The 19,460-nt window shown below is 45.4% G+C and overlaps 1 protein-coding gene across 3 annotated transcripts in view; it reads right to left on the reverse strand.

Moving 5' to 3' along the window:
* The window catches only part of LOC115131252 (engulfment and cell motility protein 1-like), a 231,846-nt gene that overhangs the window by 137,746 nt on the left and 74,640 nt on the right, over positions 1-19,460 (reverse strand). For 2 of the 3 annotated variants that reach the window (XM_065020322.1, XM_065020321.1), the window contains exons 2-8: positions 17,644-17,787; positions 13,197-13,237; positions 12,568-12,640; positions 12,357-12,407; positions 6,785-6,954; positions 2,361-2,396; positions 97-196 (exon numbers count right to left, since the gene is read on the reverse strand). In XM_065020322.1, the coding sequence (XP_064876394.1) occupies positions 97-196; positions 2,361-2,396; positions 6,785-6,954; positions 12,357-12,407; positions 12,568-12,640; positions 13,197-13,237; positions 17,644-17,721 (549 nt within the window). In that variant the 5' untranslated portion in view covers positions 17,722-17,787. The remainder of the gene's footprint in view (positions 1-96; positions 197-2,360; positions 2,397-6,784; positions 6,955-12,356; positions 12,408-12,567; positions 12,641-13,196; positions 13,238-17,643; positions 17,788-19,460) is intronic. The other variant, XM_065020323.1, reaches the window with a different exon arrangement.

The following is a 19,460-nucleotide window of genomic DNA, read 5'->3' on the forward strand; positions in this document are numbered from 1 at the left end:
AAGCTGACAGAAGAGCACACATACACAGCCCCGCCCACCACACAGCCCCGCCCACCACACAGCCCCGCCCACCACACACACTTAATGAGCAGGCACCTTCTTGATGAAAGCGACAGAGAAGGTATCCCAGGAGACGATGCCGTGGTCCATGAGCTCCACAAACGCTGTCAGCGTGAACGACAACAAGTCGCCGAAACTGAAACACAACAACAACAGCCAATAGAAACGTCTCTGCCACTGGTGCTGCCACGCGTATAGCTAAGCAGCCAAAAGCCTTGGTCCCAGGGAGAGCGGAGGAGAGGACAGGGTGAAGCCACAGCCAGGTATGTTGAGGGCACAGAAATGCGAGAGGAGAAGGACGACAACTGCGGCTCCCGATGGGTCAGACAGATGACTCAGTCCTTCATGAACAACCGGAGGAAACAGAGAGCCAGCAGGAGCCAGACAGAGCAGGGGAGCAGAGCCACGTAGCTGGAGATCATTCATTCATTAATCATTCCCATGCAGTTACTAGTAGATAGTTATTTGTAGAGACTATAGTTGACATCAAAGGAGCAAAAGTGTTACAATTTGTTATGTTGAATCACCAGCAGAAGTTCACAGGAAAAACAGCCTACATAAATCTCATAGAAAAATACAAATGATAAGCAATAAATGAAGATTATATAAATTAATTGCTGTTTTTGACATTTTCAGAAATTAACTGTGTGATTAGTCATGACAAAAACCTGAAATACTGTATAAATCAAAACGGTGAAGCACACCTCTAGATATCATGTGGGAAATATTGTAAAATATTGCCCCCTGAAGTCCGATTTTAATAGTGCTTCATATTTAATAAAGTTGGCCAATAGTCTCCAATGCCCGACTTGAAAGTAATCTTTAATATTCAAAAAAACAACATGCCATATGTACTTTTTAAGTACAAACACATTTCATAAACATAATACAAAAAAGCAAAAAAATATGTATATATGTAAAGAAATTCTACATGATAAATAATATAAAGTTGGTAAAAACAAAACATTTTGTTAATAACACACTGGCAGGACCAGACCAATTACAGGCTTAGCAACATACGGTTAATTCATTAACACATTTGGTCAATCACAGACAACATTATGGCTCACATCTCAGACACATTCATTAGTAGTACTTAGTCCACGGTTGGACTGGGGTGAGTAAGCGTTTGCACATGGCAGTGGGAAGTTACGTGATGTATGAAAGGATCATGTAAATGTAAGTACATGATTCTACTCAAATTATTCTAGGTAGGCCGTCATTGTAAATAAGTAAGTACATGATTCTACTCAAATTATTCTAGGTAGGCCGTCATTGTAAATAAGTAAGTACATGATTCTACTCAAATTATTCTAGGTAGGCCGTCATTGTAAATAAGTAAGTACATGATTCTACTCAAATTATTATATTCTTATTATTCTTAACTGACTTGCCTTGTTAAATAAAGGTTCATTAAAAATAAATGCAATTCTAATGCAATAGACCTGTAACATTCTAAAAAAAGTTGACTCATTTAAGATGTAAGAACGACATGTTGACAAGACGAAAGAATGTAACCCTACAGAATGATGTCTTTACACTACAGGGTGAGGACAGTGAACTGCAGAATATTCATATGAATAGGGTGTAAAGGACTGCCCAATTAACATCTCTAACAACCCACCACCACCAACACCTAACATTAAAGTGCTCATCAAATGGGGTGTATTCATTAGGGCAAACTGTAGCAAAAACGTTTTACGATGTAAAAACGTTTTGGAACTACAAGTGTTTCTAATTGTTTCTAAAAGTTCAGGTAGGTCCCTCCCCGTTTCAGCCTGTTTAGCTTCCGTTTGGTTACTAGTGAATACACCCTTTAACATCAAGTTTAGAAACAAGAATTGAGTTGTGCCTGTGAGTTTCCTTATGAGTCATTGTCATGGTGCTCTTCAAAACAACGTCCCACGTGAAACAAGAGTATGCGGTTAGTTCCCTTTGAACATCAACCAATTGCCCAATACCTCATGCAAAAATTTGAGATCAATGTTGATTCGGTTACATGGTACAGAGAGGATGAGTTTCAAATATCAACCTATTCCCTATATAGGGCCTGGGCCCTGGTCAAAAGTAGTGCACTATGTAGGGAATAGGGTTCCATTTGGGATGTAACCAGAGATAAACAAAACAAACAAGTTTGATTTCAAGATGAAAGCCAGCGATGGCAGCCATGTTGTTTCCCATCAGTTTAAAATAAGTTTTGAATCATGCAGACTCAGTTGCCGGGTAGATTAGAGGGAAGAGTACAAAGCCAGTCAGGGTAGTTATCTGACTGGGGAGGGGAAGGGAAAGGGAGGGCTTACCATGGCTTCATTATCTTCTGTAGTTTCTGATAGCGTCTGCAAAGATTTAAGAAACTTTGGCATCAGAGGAGAACAATGACCACGGAAGAACGGGCTCAAGTCTTAGTAGACAGATGGAGGCTATGGTTAGACAATAGACACATTGCCCGTGCGTGTGTGTGTGTGTGTGTGTGTGTGTGTACGATCTGTCACTGTAGCTTCTTTCTGATAAGACCAGAACAGGGGGCTGTATGGGATTTTCGTAATGAATAAGTTTGCATGGACAGGAGAGTCCTGATCCTAGACCAGCAGTCCTGATCCTAGACCAGCAGTCATACTCTGAGATGCTTCATACATATGGCCCCAGAGCCCAGATGTAGATGGCAACACAAGGCTGACTTGCTCCAGTAACATGTGATACAATACAGAGGACAACACATTTGGCCAAACAGAATTACACTGAGACCAAAGCAATAAAGATATACAGGGCTCTGGTTAACACAGGGGAATGGGTAGAGATAAGATGGTGATAGAAGTGGAGGAGGATATTTGACCAAATAAACACACTCAAATAACATGCACAGAGAGATAGACAGACAAACAAAGCCAAAGTATGGTTTGGGAAGCAGTTGGAGTCAAAGAAAGAAAGAAAGAAAGAAAGAAAGACAGACAGACAGACAGTCACACAACAGGCGTTGTTTGCAAAGATGGCAACAAACTGACCAAAAATGGCCAACAATAAATTTAAACAACAAAAAGACTCTCATGCGAGGCCTTAACATCATCTTATTTTGTGATAAAACAGTAAGCTTGCTACAAAATGAACATTTCCCAGGGATCCAAAATGTTTTTGCCAGTTGAAGCTGGTTCTACGGAACATTCTCAGCAGTTCAGGAATGTATCGGCTTTGTTACTACACCAATAGGGGGCGCAAAACTTCTTTCAATCACTGATCCAGTATCCCACATTAATACAGCATGTTGTCATGCCCCAGACTGGGATATTAGAAAGTACTGCTCCCTGGTGTCTCTTTTTCCTAAGCGTGTGAATGATCATATTACACTAGTCGGTCAGCAGGAATGTAGATGAGGATTGTAGATGATACACACACACGCCTGCACTTTCAAACTCCGGGGCTACGCTCTGTTGACGCAGGAGTAATCTACATAAAACATATTTCAAGAAAGAGGCCTGAGGTGGCAGTGTGCATCATGGGGGAATTAAGTGGGCAGCACTGCTTATAAGAGCATGAAAGAGGTTCAATTATTAATAGAGAAATGAATATGCATTAAGAACATTTAAATGAAGATCACAAAATAAATCATGTTGCTTTAAATGGCACAACCAATCTATACAGTCAACACTACTATGGGTCCTGGTCTAAAGTAGTGCAGTATATTAGGGAATAGGGTGTTGCTTTAAATGGCACAACCAATCTATACAGTCAACACTACTATGGGTCCTGGTCTAAAGTAGTGCAGTATATTAGGGAATAGGGTGTTGCTTTAAATGGCACAACCAATCTATACAGTCAACACTACTATGGGTCCTGGTCTAAAGTAGTGCAGTATATTAGGGAATAGGGTGTTGCTTTAAATGGCACAACCAATCTATACAGTAAAGGGAGACATGTCAACACTACTATGGGTCCTGGTCTAAAGTAGTGCAGTATATTAGGGAATAGGGTGTTGCTTTAAATGGCACAACCAATCTATACAGTAAAGGGAGACATGTCAACACTACTATGGGTCCTGGTCTAAAGTAGTGCAGTATATTAGGGAATAGGGTGTTGCTTGGGAGGCACACATTCTAAATGTAAATGTGGTGGGTTTGAGTTTATTTAAATTTTTCAGGGACAGTGCACATTAATCAACATTTCAGTAAAAGTGCCGGTTTTAGCCAGCCGGCTAATTTTCAACCGCAGTCCCTGGGGCAGGTTATTAAAAACAATTACAATATAGACAATCAATGAGCAGTGAGCACACGCAGAGCAACATAGGACAAGCAAGACATAGCATACAGACAGAGCAACATAGGACAAGCAAGACGTAGCATACAGACAGAGCAACATAGAACAAAAAGCAGCAGGACAAATTTCATAAAAGCAACACAGTTTTTGCACACTTCACAAGCTACAGACAACAGACAACATGGAAAGCGGCAATACACCGGGTGCAATACAATGGGTCTTCACCTCCCCTGTACAAGAATGGAAGGTTCTTCTTGTAGACTAACAGAATGGAAGGTTCTACTTCTTATTGTAGAGGGGAGATACACTAACAGAATGGAAGGTACTACTTCTTATTGTAGAGGGGAGATACACTAACAGAATGGAAGGTACTACTTCTTATTGTAGAGGGGAGATACACTAACAGAATGGAAGGTTCTTATTGTAGACTAACAGAATGGAAGGTTCTACTTCTTATTGTAGAGGGGAGATACACTAACAGAATGGAAGTTTCTAGTTCTTATTGTAGAGGGGAGATACACTAACAGAATGGAAGGTTCTACTTCTTATTGTAGAGGGGAGATACACTAACAGAATGGAAGGTTCTTCTTGTAGACTAACAGAATGGAAGGTTCTACTTCTTATTGTAGAGGGGAGATACTAACAGAATGGAAGGTTCTACTTCTTATTGTAGAGGGGAGATACACTAACAGAATGGAAGGTTCTACTTCTTATTGTAGAGGGGAGATACACTAACAGAATGGAAGGTTCTACTTCTTATTGTAGAGGGGAGATACTAACAGAATGGAAGGTTCTACTTCTTATTGTAGAGGGGAGATACACTAACAGAATGGAAGGTTCTACTTCTTATTGTAGAGGGGAGATACACTAACAGAATGGAAGGTTCTACTTCTTATTGTAGAGGGGAGATACACTAACAGAATGGAAGGTTCTAGTTCTTATTGTAGAGGGGAGATACACTAACAGAATGGAAGGTTCTAGTTCTTATTGTAGAGGGGAGACACACTAACAGAATGGAAGTTTCTAGTTCTTATTGTAGAGGGGAGACACACTAACAGAATGGAAGTTTCTAGTTCTTATTGTAGAGGGGATATACACTATATGTCATTCCAAGTGTCAGAGTTAGATGAGTTCAGCTGTGCTCTCCAGTTAGAGAGAGTGTGTGTTTGGTCTATCAGAGAGAGTGTGTGTTTGGTCTATCAGAGAGAGTGTGTGTTTGGTCTATCAGAGAGAGTGTGTGTTTGTTCTATCAGAGAGAGTGTGTGTGTTTGGTCTATCAGAGAGAGTGTATGTTTGTATCAGGGGAGCTGCTACTGACTGGGAAGTCTCTCTGGGCTTGGGGGCTTAATGAGGATGTCATGTAGCTGTGTGTGTGTGTGTGTGTGTGTGTGTGTGTGTGTGTGTGTGTTTGTATGTTTCAGACCACTGACGCCCTCTCAGCCAGTAAACGCTGTGTCCAGAGCCCTGGGCTAGCCTATAATGAGGGTCTGCTGGGAAAGACAAGCATTTGGTTGGATTCAGGGCTGTTCAGTACAGTGGGGTGACTGGAGACGGCTGACTGTGTGTGATTGAATGGGGGGGGTGTACGTGTGTGAGAAAGAGAGGGTGTGTGTATCTTGCTTTGACTGTGTGAGTCTCCAATGTGTGTTTTGACTCTGCAATCACACAGCATGACCCTGGCTCTCCTCTCCCTCCCTGGCTCTCCTCTCTCTCCCTGGCTCTCCTCTCTCTCCCTGGCTCTCCTCTCTCTCCCTGGCTCTCCTCTCTCTCCCTGGCTCTCCTCTCCCTCCCTGGCTCTCCTCTCTCTCCCTGGCTCTCCTCTCTCTCCCTGGCTCTCCTCTCCCTCCCTGGCTCTCCTCTCCCTCCCAGGCTCTCCTCTCCCTCCCTGGCTCTCCTCTCCCTCCCTGGCTCTCCTCTCCCTCCCTGGCTCTCCTCTCCCTCCCTGGCTCTCCTCTTCCTCCCTGGCTTTCCTCTCCCTCCCTGGCTCTCCTCTCTCTCCCTGGCTCTCCTCTCCCTCCCTGGCTCTCCTCTCCCTCCCTGGCTCTCCTCTCCCTCCCTGGCTCTCCTCTCCCTCCCTGGCTCTCTTCTCCCTCCCTGGCTCTCCTCTCCCCCTGCCTCCTCCCCGCATGGGGTTCCAGTCAACATCACGGTGGAAAAACTCCACCTCAGCAAAATGCCACTTCCTGCCCCCGCCGTAACCTTCCGCTGAGACAGAGACCGCTTCCAAAATGGCACCCTATTACCTACAGTACTTTTGCCCTGAACCCTATTGGCCCTGCATCAAAAGTAGTGCACTATATAGGGAATAGGATGCCATCTGGGACACAGACAGCTTACCAGGCCCAAAGCCCAGTGAGACAAGCAGAGACAGAGGCAGACCAGCATTTAAGAGAACACTGCTTGGGAATGAGGTGGGGCTGCCGGAAAAGACAGAATAAAAGAAGGGAAAGGAAAGGAGGAGAGAGGAAGTACGTACTCTGTGCCGCTCTCCACCATCTGTGTGAGCAGTGAGATGCCGTCCAGGTTGATGAACTCCTGGGCGAAGGTGACGTCTCTGGAAGAGTTGGCCAGGTCCTTCAGAGCCTCCAGCTTGGCATCCATACTGGATGACTGGATCCTCTCGTGGAGCTGGGCCGCTGTCTGAGACTGGAGGGGAGGGGGGAGACAGCCGGGGAGAGCGCAGAGACAGGGGTTATACACCGGATATACACTGAGTGTACAAAACATTAAGAACACCTGCTCTATCCATGACAGACTGACCAGGTGATTCCAGGTGAAAACTACGATCCCTTATTGATGTCACTTCAATCAGTGTAGATGAAGGGGAGGAGACCGGCTGTAAAGAAGGATTTGTAAGCCTCCAGACAATGGAGACATGGATTGTGTATTTGTGCCATTCAAAGAGAGAATGGACACAATAAAATATTTAAATGCCTTTGAACTGGGTATGGTAGTAGATGCCAGGCGCAACGGTTGTGTCAGGAACTGCAACACAGCTGGGTTTTTCACACTCAACAGTTTCCCGTGTGTATCAAGAATGGTCCACCACTCAAAGGACATCCAGCCAACTTGACACAACTGTGAGAAGCATTAGAGTCAACATGGGCCAGCTTCCCTTTTGACACCTGGTTGAGTCCATGCCCTGACAAATTGAGTCTGTTCTGAGGTCAAAAGGGGGCAGGGGGGTGGTTTGGGGTGCAACTCAATATTAGGAAGGTGTTCTTAATATTTTGTAGACTCAGTGTACGCATGTATGTGGATATATGTATACACATACAGTGAAATGATACAATGACTATGAGGTTAAAGTGCAGACTGTCAGCTTTAATTTGAGGGTATTTTCAATCATATCAGGTGAACTGTTTAGAAATGACATCACTTTTTGTACATAGTCCCTCCATTTTAGGGGACCAAAAGTATTGGGTTAAATTCACTTATGTGTATTAAAGTAGTCAAAAGTTTAGTATTTGGTCCCTTATTCCTAGCACACAATGATTACATCAAGCTTGTGACTCCTCAAACTTGTATGCATTTGCAGTTTGTTTTGGTTGAGTTTCAGATTATTCTTGGCACAAATAATGAATCCAGCAAATAAATCCAACAAATATGTAGAGTCACATGCTTAATGTAGTCATTGCATGCTGAGTACAGAGCCAAAACAAACAAATATGTAGATTCACATGCTTAATGTAGTCATTGCATGCTGAGTACAGAGCCAAAACAAACAAATATGTAGAGTCACATGCTTAATGTAGTCATTGCATGCTGAGTACAGAGCCAAAACAAACAAATATGTAGAGTCACATGCTTAATGTAGTCATTGCATGCTGAGTACAGAGCCAAAACAAACAAATGTGTCACTGTCCCAAAACTTTTGGAGCTCACCGTATATCCACTGTACATAGGGTCGAGTCAGGGGTAATAGAAAAGGCAGCTGTCTGAGACTGGCGTCAAAAGGTTGCATGGGTACCTGTTTGTGCCACTCCTTGTCATGCCAAACATGATGACACAAACAAACTAGTACCCAGGCTAGTCGAAAGGAGAGAGAAAATAGTGCCCACTCATTCTGCCCAGAGTAGGTGAAAACCTGCTTTGGTGATGAAATTTCACTTCCATATATGTTACATTTTACCAAGGCAAATATGAGTCTTCATGTTCTGAATCATTCCATGGGGTCTTTCTCTAACATATCATTAACATCATAACCAAAAAGTCGGATTTCGTAACCTAATACAGATGATAATAAGCACCGAGCTCTGACAGAGCGGCAGCTTTATCCCAGCAACGTTTGAGGAGTTTACATGTTGTGGTAGTCGTTTGAGGAGTTTACATGTTGTGGTAGTCGTTTGAGGAGTTTATATGTTGTGGTAGTCGTTTGAGGAGTTTATATGTTGTGGTAGTCGTTTGAGGAGTTTACATGTTGTGGTAGTCGTTTGAGGAGTTTACATGTTGTGGTAGTCGTTTGAAGAGTTTACATGTTGTGGTAGTCGTTTGAAGAGTTTACATGTTGTGGTAGTCGTTTGAGGAGTTTATATGTTGTGGTAGTCGTTTGAGGAGTTTACATGTTGTGGTAGTCGTTTGAGGAGTTTATATGTTGTGGTAGTCGTTTGAGGAGTTTATATGTTGTGGTAGTCGTTTGAGGAGTTTACATGTTGTGGTAGTCGTTTGAGGAGTTTACATGTTGTGGTAGTCGTTTGAGGAGTTTACATGTTGTGGTAGTCGTTTGAGGAGTTTATATGTTGTGGTAGTCGTTTGAGGAGTTTATATGTTGTGGTAGTCGTTTGAGGAGTTTATATGTTGTGGTAGTCGTTTGAGGAGTTTATATGTTGTGGTAGTCGTTTGAGGAGTTTATATGTTGTGGTAGTCGTTTGAGGAGTTTATATGTTGTGGTAGTCGTTTGAGGAGTTTATATGTTGTGGTAGTCGTTTGAGGAGTTTACATGTTGTGGTAGTCGTTTGAGGAGTTTATATGTTGTGGTAGTCGTTTGAGGAGTTTATATGTTGTGGTAGTCGTTTGAGGAGTGGAGGGGAGGGGGAGACAGCCGGGAGAGCGCAGAGACAGGGGTTTATATGTTGTGGTAGTCGTTTGAGGAGTTTACATGTTGTGGTAGTCGTTTGAGGAGTTTACATGTTGTGGTAGTCGTTTGAGGAGTTTATATGTTGTGGTAGTCGTTTGAGGAGTTTATATGTTGTGGTAGTCGTTTGAGGAGTTTACATGTTGTGGTAGTCGTTTGAGGAGTTTACATGTTGTGGTAGTCGTTTGAAGAGTTTACATGTTGTGGTAGTCGTTTGAAGAGTTTACATGTTGTGGTAGTCGTTTGAGGAGTTTATATGTTGTGGTAGTCGTTTGAGGAGTTTACATGTTGTGGTAGTCGTTTGAGGAGTTTATATGTTGTGGTAGTCGTTTGAGGAGTTTATATGTTGTGGTAGTCGTTTGAGGAGTTTACATGTTGTGGTAGTCGTTTGAGGAGTTTACATGTTGTGGTAGTCGTTTGAGGAGTTTACATGTTGTGGTAGTCGTTTGAGGAGTTTATATGTTGTGGTAGTCGTTTGAGGAGTTTATATGTTGTGGTAGTCGTTTGAGGAGTTTATATGTTGTGGTAGTCGTTTGAGGAGTTTATATGTTGTGGTAGTCGTTTGAGGAGTTTATATGTTGTGGTAGTCGTTTGAGGAGTTTATATGTTGTGGTAGTCGTTTGAGGAGTTTACATGTTGTGGTAGTCGTTTGAGGAGTTTACATGTTGTGGTAGTCGTTTGAGGAGTTTACATGTTGTGGTAGTCGTTTGAGGAGTTTATATGTTGTGGTAGTCGTTTGAGGAGTTTATATGTTGTGGTAGTCGTTTGAGGAGTTTATATGTTGTGGTAGTCGTTTGAGGAGTTTATATGTTGTGGTAGTCGTTTGAGGAGTTTATATGTTGTGGTAGTCGTTTGAGGAGTTTATATGTTGTGGTAGTCGTTTGAGGAGTTTATATGTTGTGGTAGTCGTTTGAGGAGTTTATATGTTGTGGTAGTCGTTTGAGGAGTTTATATGTTGTGGTAGTCGTTTGAGGAGTTTATATGTTGTGGTACGTTTGAGGAGTTTGAGGAGTTTATATGTTGTGGTAGTTTTGAGGAGTTTACATGTTGTGGTAGTCGTTTGAGGAGTTTATATGTTGTGGTAGTGTTTGAGGAGTTTATATGTTGTGGTAGTCGTTTGAGGAGTTTATATGTTGTGATAGTCGTTTGAGGAGGTTATATGTTGTGGTAGTCGTTTGAGGAGTTTATATATTGTGGTAGTCGTTTGAGGAGGTTATATGTTGTGGTAGTCGTCTGAGGAGTTTACATGTTGTGGTAGTCGTTTGAGGAGTTTATATGTTGTGGTAGTCATTTGAGGAGGTTATATGTTGTGGTAGTCGTTTGAGGAGTTTATATATTGTGGTAGTCGTTTGAGGAGGTTATATGTTGTGGTAGTCGTCTGAGGAGTTTACATGTTGTGGTAGTCGTTTGAGGAGTTTATATGTTGTGGTAGTCGTTTGAGGAGTTTATATGTTGTGGTAGTCATCTGCAAAGTTGTTTTAGGGTGTCACAAAAAGCTAAATTAGCATGTCACGTTACACAGAGCTTGTTTTTGTTAGAAATCTTCGAAAATGAAGAGGAATTTCACATTAATATGAAAAGGGAAAGAGAGGGAAAGAGAGAGAAAAGCGAGAGCGAGAGAGAGAAGAGAAAGAGAGAAAGAGAGAGAGAGAGAGAGAGAGAGAGAGAAAGAGAAAGAGAGAGAAAGAGAAAGAGAGAGAAAGAGAGAGAGAGAGAAAGAGAGAGAGAAAGAGAGAGAGAAAGAGAGAGAGAGAGAGAGAAAGAGAGAGAGAAAGAGAGAGAAAGAGAGAGAGAGAGAGAGAGAGAGAGAGAGAGAGAGAGAGAGAGAGAGAGAGAGAGAGCAGTGTTAAATATGTTAGAATCTTTGCAATGCAGAACATTCACAATAAGTCGTTTATTTGTGGTTTAAAAAGGCTTCTGAAGTTTGTAATTTCAATTTTGAAATGTGATTTTCCCTTACAAAAAATGTATCAACCCCTACCAAAATGTACATTAATTATAATCCACATAATAGTTCATATTTCCTGTTGCTGCAGGGTTGTTTTCTTGCTGTAGCAAACTGTCTCAAAGTAAGATCCTACATCTGTATACAGTTCTTGAGGTCTTGTGTGGATGGTGCTGCTCATCTATTATACAGTATGTACGCTAAATCAGGGCTTCTCCTTTACAGTCATGTCATTAGCTTGGACTGTTATTGGCTTCAAGGGAGAAGCCAGGCCATAACAAGAATGCAGAGAAGGTGAAAACAAAAGAAATCTATCTAACCCTCAGAGTATACTGGAGCAGACGTTTCTGCATGGGCCCGTCTTGAGTGAATTTCCCCCTAACAGCAGACACTCTTCCAGGCCTCTCACCCTCTCTATCTATCCGAGGGGTTAGAGGAAGAGGATGGGAGGGAGGGAGGCGGGGACAGGCGAGATTAAGATGTCAGGATAGGGATGGCAGACACTCTTCCAGGCCTCTCACCCTCTCTATCTATCCGAGGGGTTAGAGGAAGAGGACGGGAGGGAGGCGGGGACAGGCGAGATTAAGATGTCAGGATAGGGATGGCAGACACTCTTCCAGGCCTCTCACCCTCTCTATCTATCCGAGGGGTTAGAGGAAGAGGATGGGAGGGAGGAGGGAGGCGGGGACAGGCGAGATTAAGATGTCAGGATAGGGATGGCAGACACTCTCAGTCAAAATGCTCAGTATCTAACTAAATCTTCATGTTACGAACAGGAAGGCAGGATGGCCGAAGGGTTGTGTAAGTTGAATGAGTCATTTAACTTAACCATAAAATGTGTCTTTCCACTTAACTCTGAAATTCCCCTTTACTCTGAAATGTGAATTTCAACTTCACTGTTAAATAGAGAAAAGGTTAAAAATATCAAAAGAAGATTTAGCCTTATAACATGAAACTATTGGAGCTCAAAGACTCTTCCTCTTCCAATATGTTTTAGAACCACTTGATGAGTATATAACCAAAACTTACAGGAGATGTTGTTAGTCGCAGTATCGAACCATTCTTTATGTCATTGCGATTCTGCGATGACAAGAAAAGGGACAACTTTGAGGTGTGATTTCAAACTTAACATATATACAATACACACAGTTTTTCTGTTGAGTTGCAACATTAAAATCAATATGCATATTATCATTGTTTAGTCCAATATGACAGAGATAACAAGAAAGTAGATGCCAACCTTTTCCGTGATGTAGAAATTAGTGGAATCAGCATTTTGCAGAGCAAAGTTTTCGTGGTTCCCCAAAGACCATCTGAAAACGAAAATGTAAAACAAAATACTTCTGAACTTTGAAATGAAAGAACACTGCATCTCTCAATGACAGAGAAACACTTAGACCCAAGAGCATTTTTATTTAAACGCAGCACAGAAATGCATAAATATGAGCATTTCTATGAAGGTTATGACAGACAGACAGACAGAGAAAGAGAGAGAGAGAAAGAGAGCGAGAAAGAAAGAGAGAAAGAAAGAGAGAGAAAGAGAGAGAGAGACAGAGAGAGAGAGAGAGACAGAGAAAGAAAGAGAGACAGAGAGAGACAGAGAAAGAGAGACAGAGAAAGAGAGACAGAGAAAGAGAGACAGAGAAAGAGAGACAGAGAAAGAGAGACAGAGACAGAGACAGAGACAGACAGACAGACAGACAGACAGACAGACAGACAGACAGACAGACAGACAGACAGACAGACAGACAGACAGACAGACAGACAGAGAGAGAGACAGACAGAGAGAGAGAAAGAAAGACAGAGAGAGAGAGAGAGAGAGAGAGGAGAGAAAGAGAGAGCGCAAGAGAAAGAAAAACATTTCCTTACCCTTCGCACACTTCTTTTATAATGGCCGAGAGGGGCTTTTTCTGAGAAAAGGAGAATGAGTAATCAGAAACAACAGTTCATCCTCATTAGAACACAAGGACCTTTAAGGACAGCTACTTCAAATGGAAGTGGGGGAACATTGACTTTATCGGAGAAGGATACAGTAGAAATACACTGCTCGGGAACAACTACTTTATATAACATTAAAGGAGATTCAGATAGAACCAGAGAGGATTCTTCAGAGAACATTTTAACTAGCCTGGTCCCAGATCTGTTTGTGCGGTCTTTCCAAATCCTATGTTCATTATCACGCCAGTTGGCAAGATGGCAACAACAGATCTGGGACCAGTCTTTGTTTATAACATCATGCAGGGTGGAGTGGTACAGCTTTAGTGGTCAGTGGTTAAGGATCTGGACAGCCAGGTCTAAATCCCAAATGGTACCCTTTCCCCTACATAGTGGACTACTTTTGACCACTCAAAAGTAGTGCACGATATAGGGAATAGAGTTCTGTTTGGGATGCACTTCATATGTTCTGCTGTTGAATCAACAACCATCTGTACATCATTATAGTTCCATAAAAGATTTCAAATGGTATTGTGTACAGCTATAAAGTCTCTCTCCAGACAGAGGGAACAAGGGAGGGAGTGGTGTTGTCTGTTATGGAACGACTGTGACAGCCAGTATTAACTCTCTCTACTGCAGTGTTCCCCATTCCTCTGAGAGTACTGCAGGGAAGAGGGGGCACTCTGTAACACTGCATGCACACACACACACCTCTTGTCTCCCTATCCTCCTGTACCCTTACCAAGGCTTCAAGCAGTCCTATTCCTCTCTCGCTCAGTCTCTCTACCTCCCCCTCTCTCGCTCAGTCTCTCTACCTCCCCCTCTCTCACTCTACCTCCCCCTCCCTCTACCTGCCCCCTCCCTCTCTCTCACTCTACCACCCCTCCCTCTCACTCTACCCCAACTCACCCTACCCCCTCCCCTCTCTCTCTACCCCTCTCTCCCTCCCCCTCCCCCTCTCTCTACCTCCCACACCCTACCTCCTCGCTCTCTCTCTCCCCCACCCTCTACATCTCTCAACCTTGCTACCTCCTCCCTCTCGCTACCTCCTCCCTCTCTCTACCTCGCTACCTCCTCCCTCTCTCTACCTCGCTACCTCCTCCCTCTCTCTACCTCCTCCCACTCTCTACCTCCTCCCATTCTCTACCTCACTACCTCCTCCTTCTCTCTACCTTGCTACCTTCTCATTCTCTCTACCTCCTCCTTCTCTCTACCTTGCTACCTCCTCCCTCTCTCTTCCTCGCTACATCCTCACTCTCTCTACCTTCTCCTTCTCTCTACCTCGCTACCTCCTCCTTCTCTCTACCTCGCTACCTCCTCCCTCTCTCTACCTCGCTACCTCCTCCCTCTCTCTACCTCGCTACCTCCTCCCTCTCTCTACCTCGCTACCTCCTCCCTCTCTACCTCGCTACATCATCCCTTTCTCTACCTCGCTACCTCCTCCCTCTCTCTACCTCGCTACCTTCTCCTTCTCTCTACCTCGCTAACTCCTCCTTCTCGCTACCTACTCCCTCTCTCTACCTCGATACCTACTCCCTCTCTCTACCTCGATACCTACTCCCTCTATCTACCTCGATACCTCCTCCCTCTACCTCTCTACCTCCTCCCTCTCTCTACCTCACCAGCCCCTCCCTCTAGTTTCATCTCTACCTCCTCCCTCTCTCTACCTCCTCCCTCTCTCTACCTAAAAAACAAATCTTTCTAGGCCTCCTCCCTCTCTCTACCTTGCTACCTCCTCCCTCTCTCTATTTTGCTACCTTCTCCTTCTCTACCTCAATACCTCAGAGCCCTGAGCTCTGCTAGTCTCAATGAGCTCCTCCCTCTCTCTACCTCAATGGGCTCCTCCCTCTACCTCCTCCCACTTTCAATGGGCTACCTCCTCCCACTTTCTACCTCTCTACCTCCTCCCTCTGACCTCGCTACCTCCTCCCTCAGACCTGAGCTGGCTCCTCCCTCACCTCCTCCAGAGCACTGAGCTGGCTCGCTAGTCTCAATCCTCCAGAGCACTGACCTCCTCCTTCTCTCCTCCAGAGCTCTACCTGGCTGCTACCTTCTCCTTCTCACTGAGCTGGCTGCTTCCTCAATGGGCTCCAGAGCCTCGCTGGCTGCTCCTCCCTGGGCTCCAGAGCACTGAGCTGGCTCCTTCTCTCTCCAGAGCACTCTCTCTACCTCGCTGGGCTCCAGAGCACTCTCTCTACCAATGGGCCCCCAGAGCACACGCTCTCCACCCTCTCTCTCCCTGTCTAGAGCATCCTCACCAGCCCTCAGAGCACAGTAGCTAGTTCTCAATGGGCTCCAGAGCACTGAGCTGGCTGCTAGTCTCAATGGGCTCCAGAGCACTGAGCTACCTCCTCCCTCTCTGCTCGCTACCTCCTCCCTCTAGCTTGCTGCTACCTCCTCCCCTCTCTGAGCTGGCTGCTAGTCTCCTCCCCAGAGCACTGAGCTGGCTGCTCCAGTCTCAATGAGCTCCAGAGCACTAGAGCATCCTCACCAGCCCCTCAGAGCTACAGTAGCTAGTTCTCTCTCTTTAGCATGTGCTGTACATAGATCAATTCTCAGACACTAAAAAACAAATGTTTGGGTAGAGGCCTGGGAGGCACAGCAGCAGAGTCACACACACACACACAGTTAACACACACTGAAAATGCATGCATCTCACAGTAGCACACACATGACAGTGTTGCTAGTGTGATACAGAGAGGCAGCAGCTCACTCTGCTAGAGGCTCTAGTCTCAATGAGCTGTGCAGCCACCCAGGGTAAACTACTAGCTCAGGGGTACAGTAGGAGATAGAGGTGAAGAGAGAGCACTGAGCTGGCTGCTAGTCTCAATGAGCTCCAGAGCACTGAGCTGGCTGCTAGTCTCAATGGGCTCCAGAGCACTGAGCTGGCTGCTAGTCTCAATGGGCTCCAGAGCACTGAGCTGGCTGCTAGTCTCAATGGGCTCCAGAGCACTGAGCTTGCTGCTAGCCTCAATGGGCCCCAGAGCACTGAGCTGGCTGCTAGTCTCAATGGGCTCCAGAGCACTGAGCTGGCTGCTAGCCTCAATGGGCCCCAGAGCACTGAGCTGGCTGCTAGTCTCAATGGGCTCCAGAGCACTGAGCTGGCTGCTAGTCTCAATGGGCTCCAGAGCACTGAGCTGGCTGCTAGCCTCAATGGGCTCCAGAGCACTGAGCTGGCTGCTAGTCTCAATGGGCTCCAGAGCACTGAGCTGGCTGCTAGTCTCAATGGGCTCCAGAGCACTGAGCTGGCTGCTAGTCTCAATGGGCTCCAGAGCACTGAGTTGGCTGCTTTAACACATTCATTGGGTGACTCAGTCAGCAATGGAGGCAGGCAGGAATATTCTGCAGGGCCTAGGCTGCTAACAGAGGCCACACAGAGAAGAGAAAGAGGGAGGAGAGAAAGAGGGAGGAGAGGAGAGGGAGGAGAATCGAGAGAGGGAGGAAGAGAAAGAAGTGTGGGCATGTTTTCACAGTTAAAACAGCTTGGCTGAAAATGCATGCATCTCTCAGTAGCACTAACTCCATGACAGTGTACGTTGTCAGTAACAGAGTAACAATTACATTTACAGAGATGATATACCTAGAGGTGTAATTTGTGCTATAGGTCTATCACATTTCACATCGAACGTGTGACAGGACACCTTGTGTACATATCCCTTTACATCAGTGGGTGTGTACATTATAATCCACAACAAAGGATTACTGTGCTGTGTTGCAGCCACCCAGGGTAAACTACTAGCTCAGGGGTACAGTAGGAGATAGAGGTGAAATAGAGGTGACAAATCCTGATCCTGACTGATTTCTGCATTACCTTGATGGCTGCATCCCAAATGGCACCCTATGAGTCCTGGTCAAATGTTGTGCACAATAAAGGGAATAGAGTGCCATTTGGGATGCACACTAGGTGAATTCTCCATCTTCCTAACCACTGAGAGCCACTGACGGCAGGAGTGCATTCATGTATTTTTACTGCTCTAATTACGTTGGTAACCAGTTTATAATAGCAATAAAGCTCTGGGGTTTGTGGTATATGGCCAATATACCACAGCTAACGGCTGTATCCAGGCACTCCACATTGTGTTGTGGATAAGAACAACCCTTAGCCATGGTATATTGGCCATATACCACACCCCCTCCTGCCTTATTGCTTAATTATAACATAACATTATTAAGCCTTGTCCTGGACTAAAAAGCATGCTCAATTGAGAATCTAGGTCCGGAAAACTAGGCTCTATGAGTGCAACTGACGTCTGCACTAATCTGAGTCAGGCAAAGGACTAGCAATGCGTAGGATTGTCACCAATGGTTTTGAGACAATAGGTGAAAGCAGTACTGGGCAGCTTATTGGGAAATTGGCCCCTATTTTTCATCAGGCCCTGACCTGGTCTATCTCCATGAGCTTTGGGAAGGCCCCCGGCCACTCGATGGCCACCTTGACGATATCGGAGGGCGGTGGCATGATGGCGGTGGAGGGGTTGTGGAGGTGCCTCTCACTGTCTCACTGCTGAAGAGCTCTCATCCAAACCTGGAGGGAGAGAAACAGACAGAGGAGGTCATGTTAGTGAATGGACAGCATAGAGTAGAACAGACAATAGATTAGAATAGAATTCATAAAATTCTTACATTTTTGCTGACACAGTACTATACCAAATGTTGCTACTGAAAACCTCAGCAGGTGAACACCTTCCTAATATTGAGTTGCTCCTGAACCCAGCCTCAGCAGGTGTTTTGAACCCCCTCAGCAGGTGTTGCTACTGAACCCAACCTCAGCAGGTGTTGCTCCTGAACCCAACCTCAGCAGGTGTTGCTACTGAACCCAACCTCAGCAGGTGTTGCTCCTGAACCCAACCTCAGCAGGTGTTGCTCCTGAACCCAACCTCAGCAGATGTTATTCCTGAACCCAGCCTCAGCAGGTGTTGCTACTGAACCCAACCTCAGCAGGTGTTGCTCCTGAACCCAACCTCAGCAGGTGTTATTCCTGAACCCAACCTCAGCAGGTGTTGCTCCTGAACCCAACCTCAGCAGGTGTTGCTACTGAACCCAACCTCAGCAGGTGTTGCTCCTGAACCCAACCTCAGCAGGTGTTGCTCCTGAACCCAGCCTCAGCAGGTGTTGCTACTGAACCCAACCTCAGCAGGTGTTGCTACTGAACCCAACCTCAGCAGGTGTTGCTACTGAACCCAACCTCAGCAGGTGTTGCTACTGAACCCAGCCTCAGCAGGTGTTGCTACTGAACCCAACCTCAGCAGGTGTTGCTCCTGAACCCAGCCTCAGCAGGTGTTGCTACTGAACCCAACCTCAGCAGGTGTTGCTCCTGAACCCAGCCTCAGCAGGTGTTGCTACTGAACCCAACCTCAGCAGGTGTTGCTACTGAACCCAGCCTCAGCAGGTGTTGCTCCTGAACCCAGCCTCAGCAGGTGTGTTGCTACTGAACCCAACCTCAGCAGGTGTTGCTACTGAACCCAACCTCAGCAGGTGTTGCTCCTGAACCCTGAAACCTCAGCAGGTGTTGCTCCTGAACCCAACCTCAGCAGGTGTTGCTCCTGAACCCAGCCTCAGCAGGTGTTGCTACTGAACCCAACCTCAGCAGGTGTTGCTCCTGAACCCAGCCTCAGCAGGTGTTGCTACTGAACCCAGCCTCAGCAGGTGTTGCTACTGAACCCAGCCTCAGCAGGTGTTGCTACTGAACCCAACCTCAGCAGGTGTTGCTACTGAACCCAACCTCAGCAGGTGTTGCTACTGAACCCAGCCTCAGCAGGTGTTGCTACTGAACCCAACCTCAGCAGGTGTTGCTACTGAACCCAACCTCAGCAGGTGTTGCTCCTGAACCCAGCCTCAGCAGGTGTTGCTACTGAACCCAACCTCAGCAGGTGTTGCTACTGAACCCAGCCTCAGCAGGTGTTGCTCCTGAACCCAGCCTCAGCAGGTGTTGCTCCTGAACCCAGCCTCAGCAGGTGTTGCTACTGAACCCAGCCTCAGCAGGTGTTGCTCCTGAACCCAACCTCAGCAGATTATCTCCAGTGGCCAGGTTGTGTGTCGTGCTTGGCTCTTGGTGATGAGAGCAGCGGTGTGACATACATGGCAGGCAGCATCAGAGGTGTTACAGGCTTGAGGAGCATTAGCAGACAAGGACATACAATTCCACAAATACACCTCACAAAATCACATATACACCTCGCAGACAGACACATAGAGAGA

Source organism: Oncorhynchus nerka, linkage group LG7 (assembly GCF_034236695.1).
Source record: "Oncorhynchus nerka isolate Pitt River linkage group LG7, Oner_Uvic_2.0, whole genome shotgun sequence".
In the NCBI taxonomy this organism is placed as follows: Eukaryota; Metazoa; Chordata; class Actinopteri; order Salmoniformes; family Salmonidae; genus Oncorhynchus; species Oncorhynchus nerka.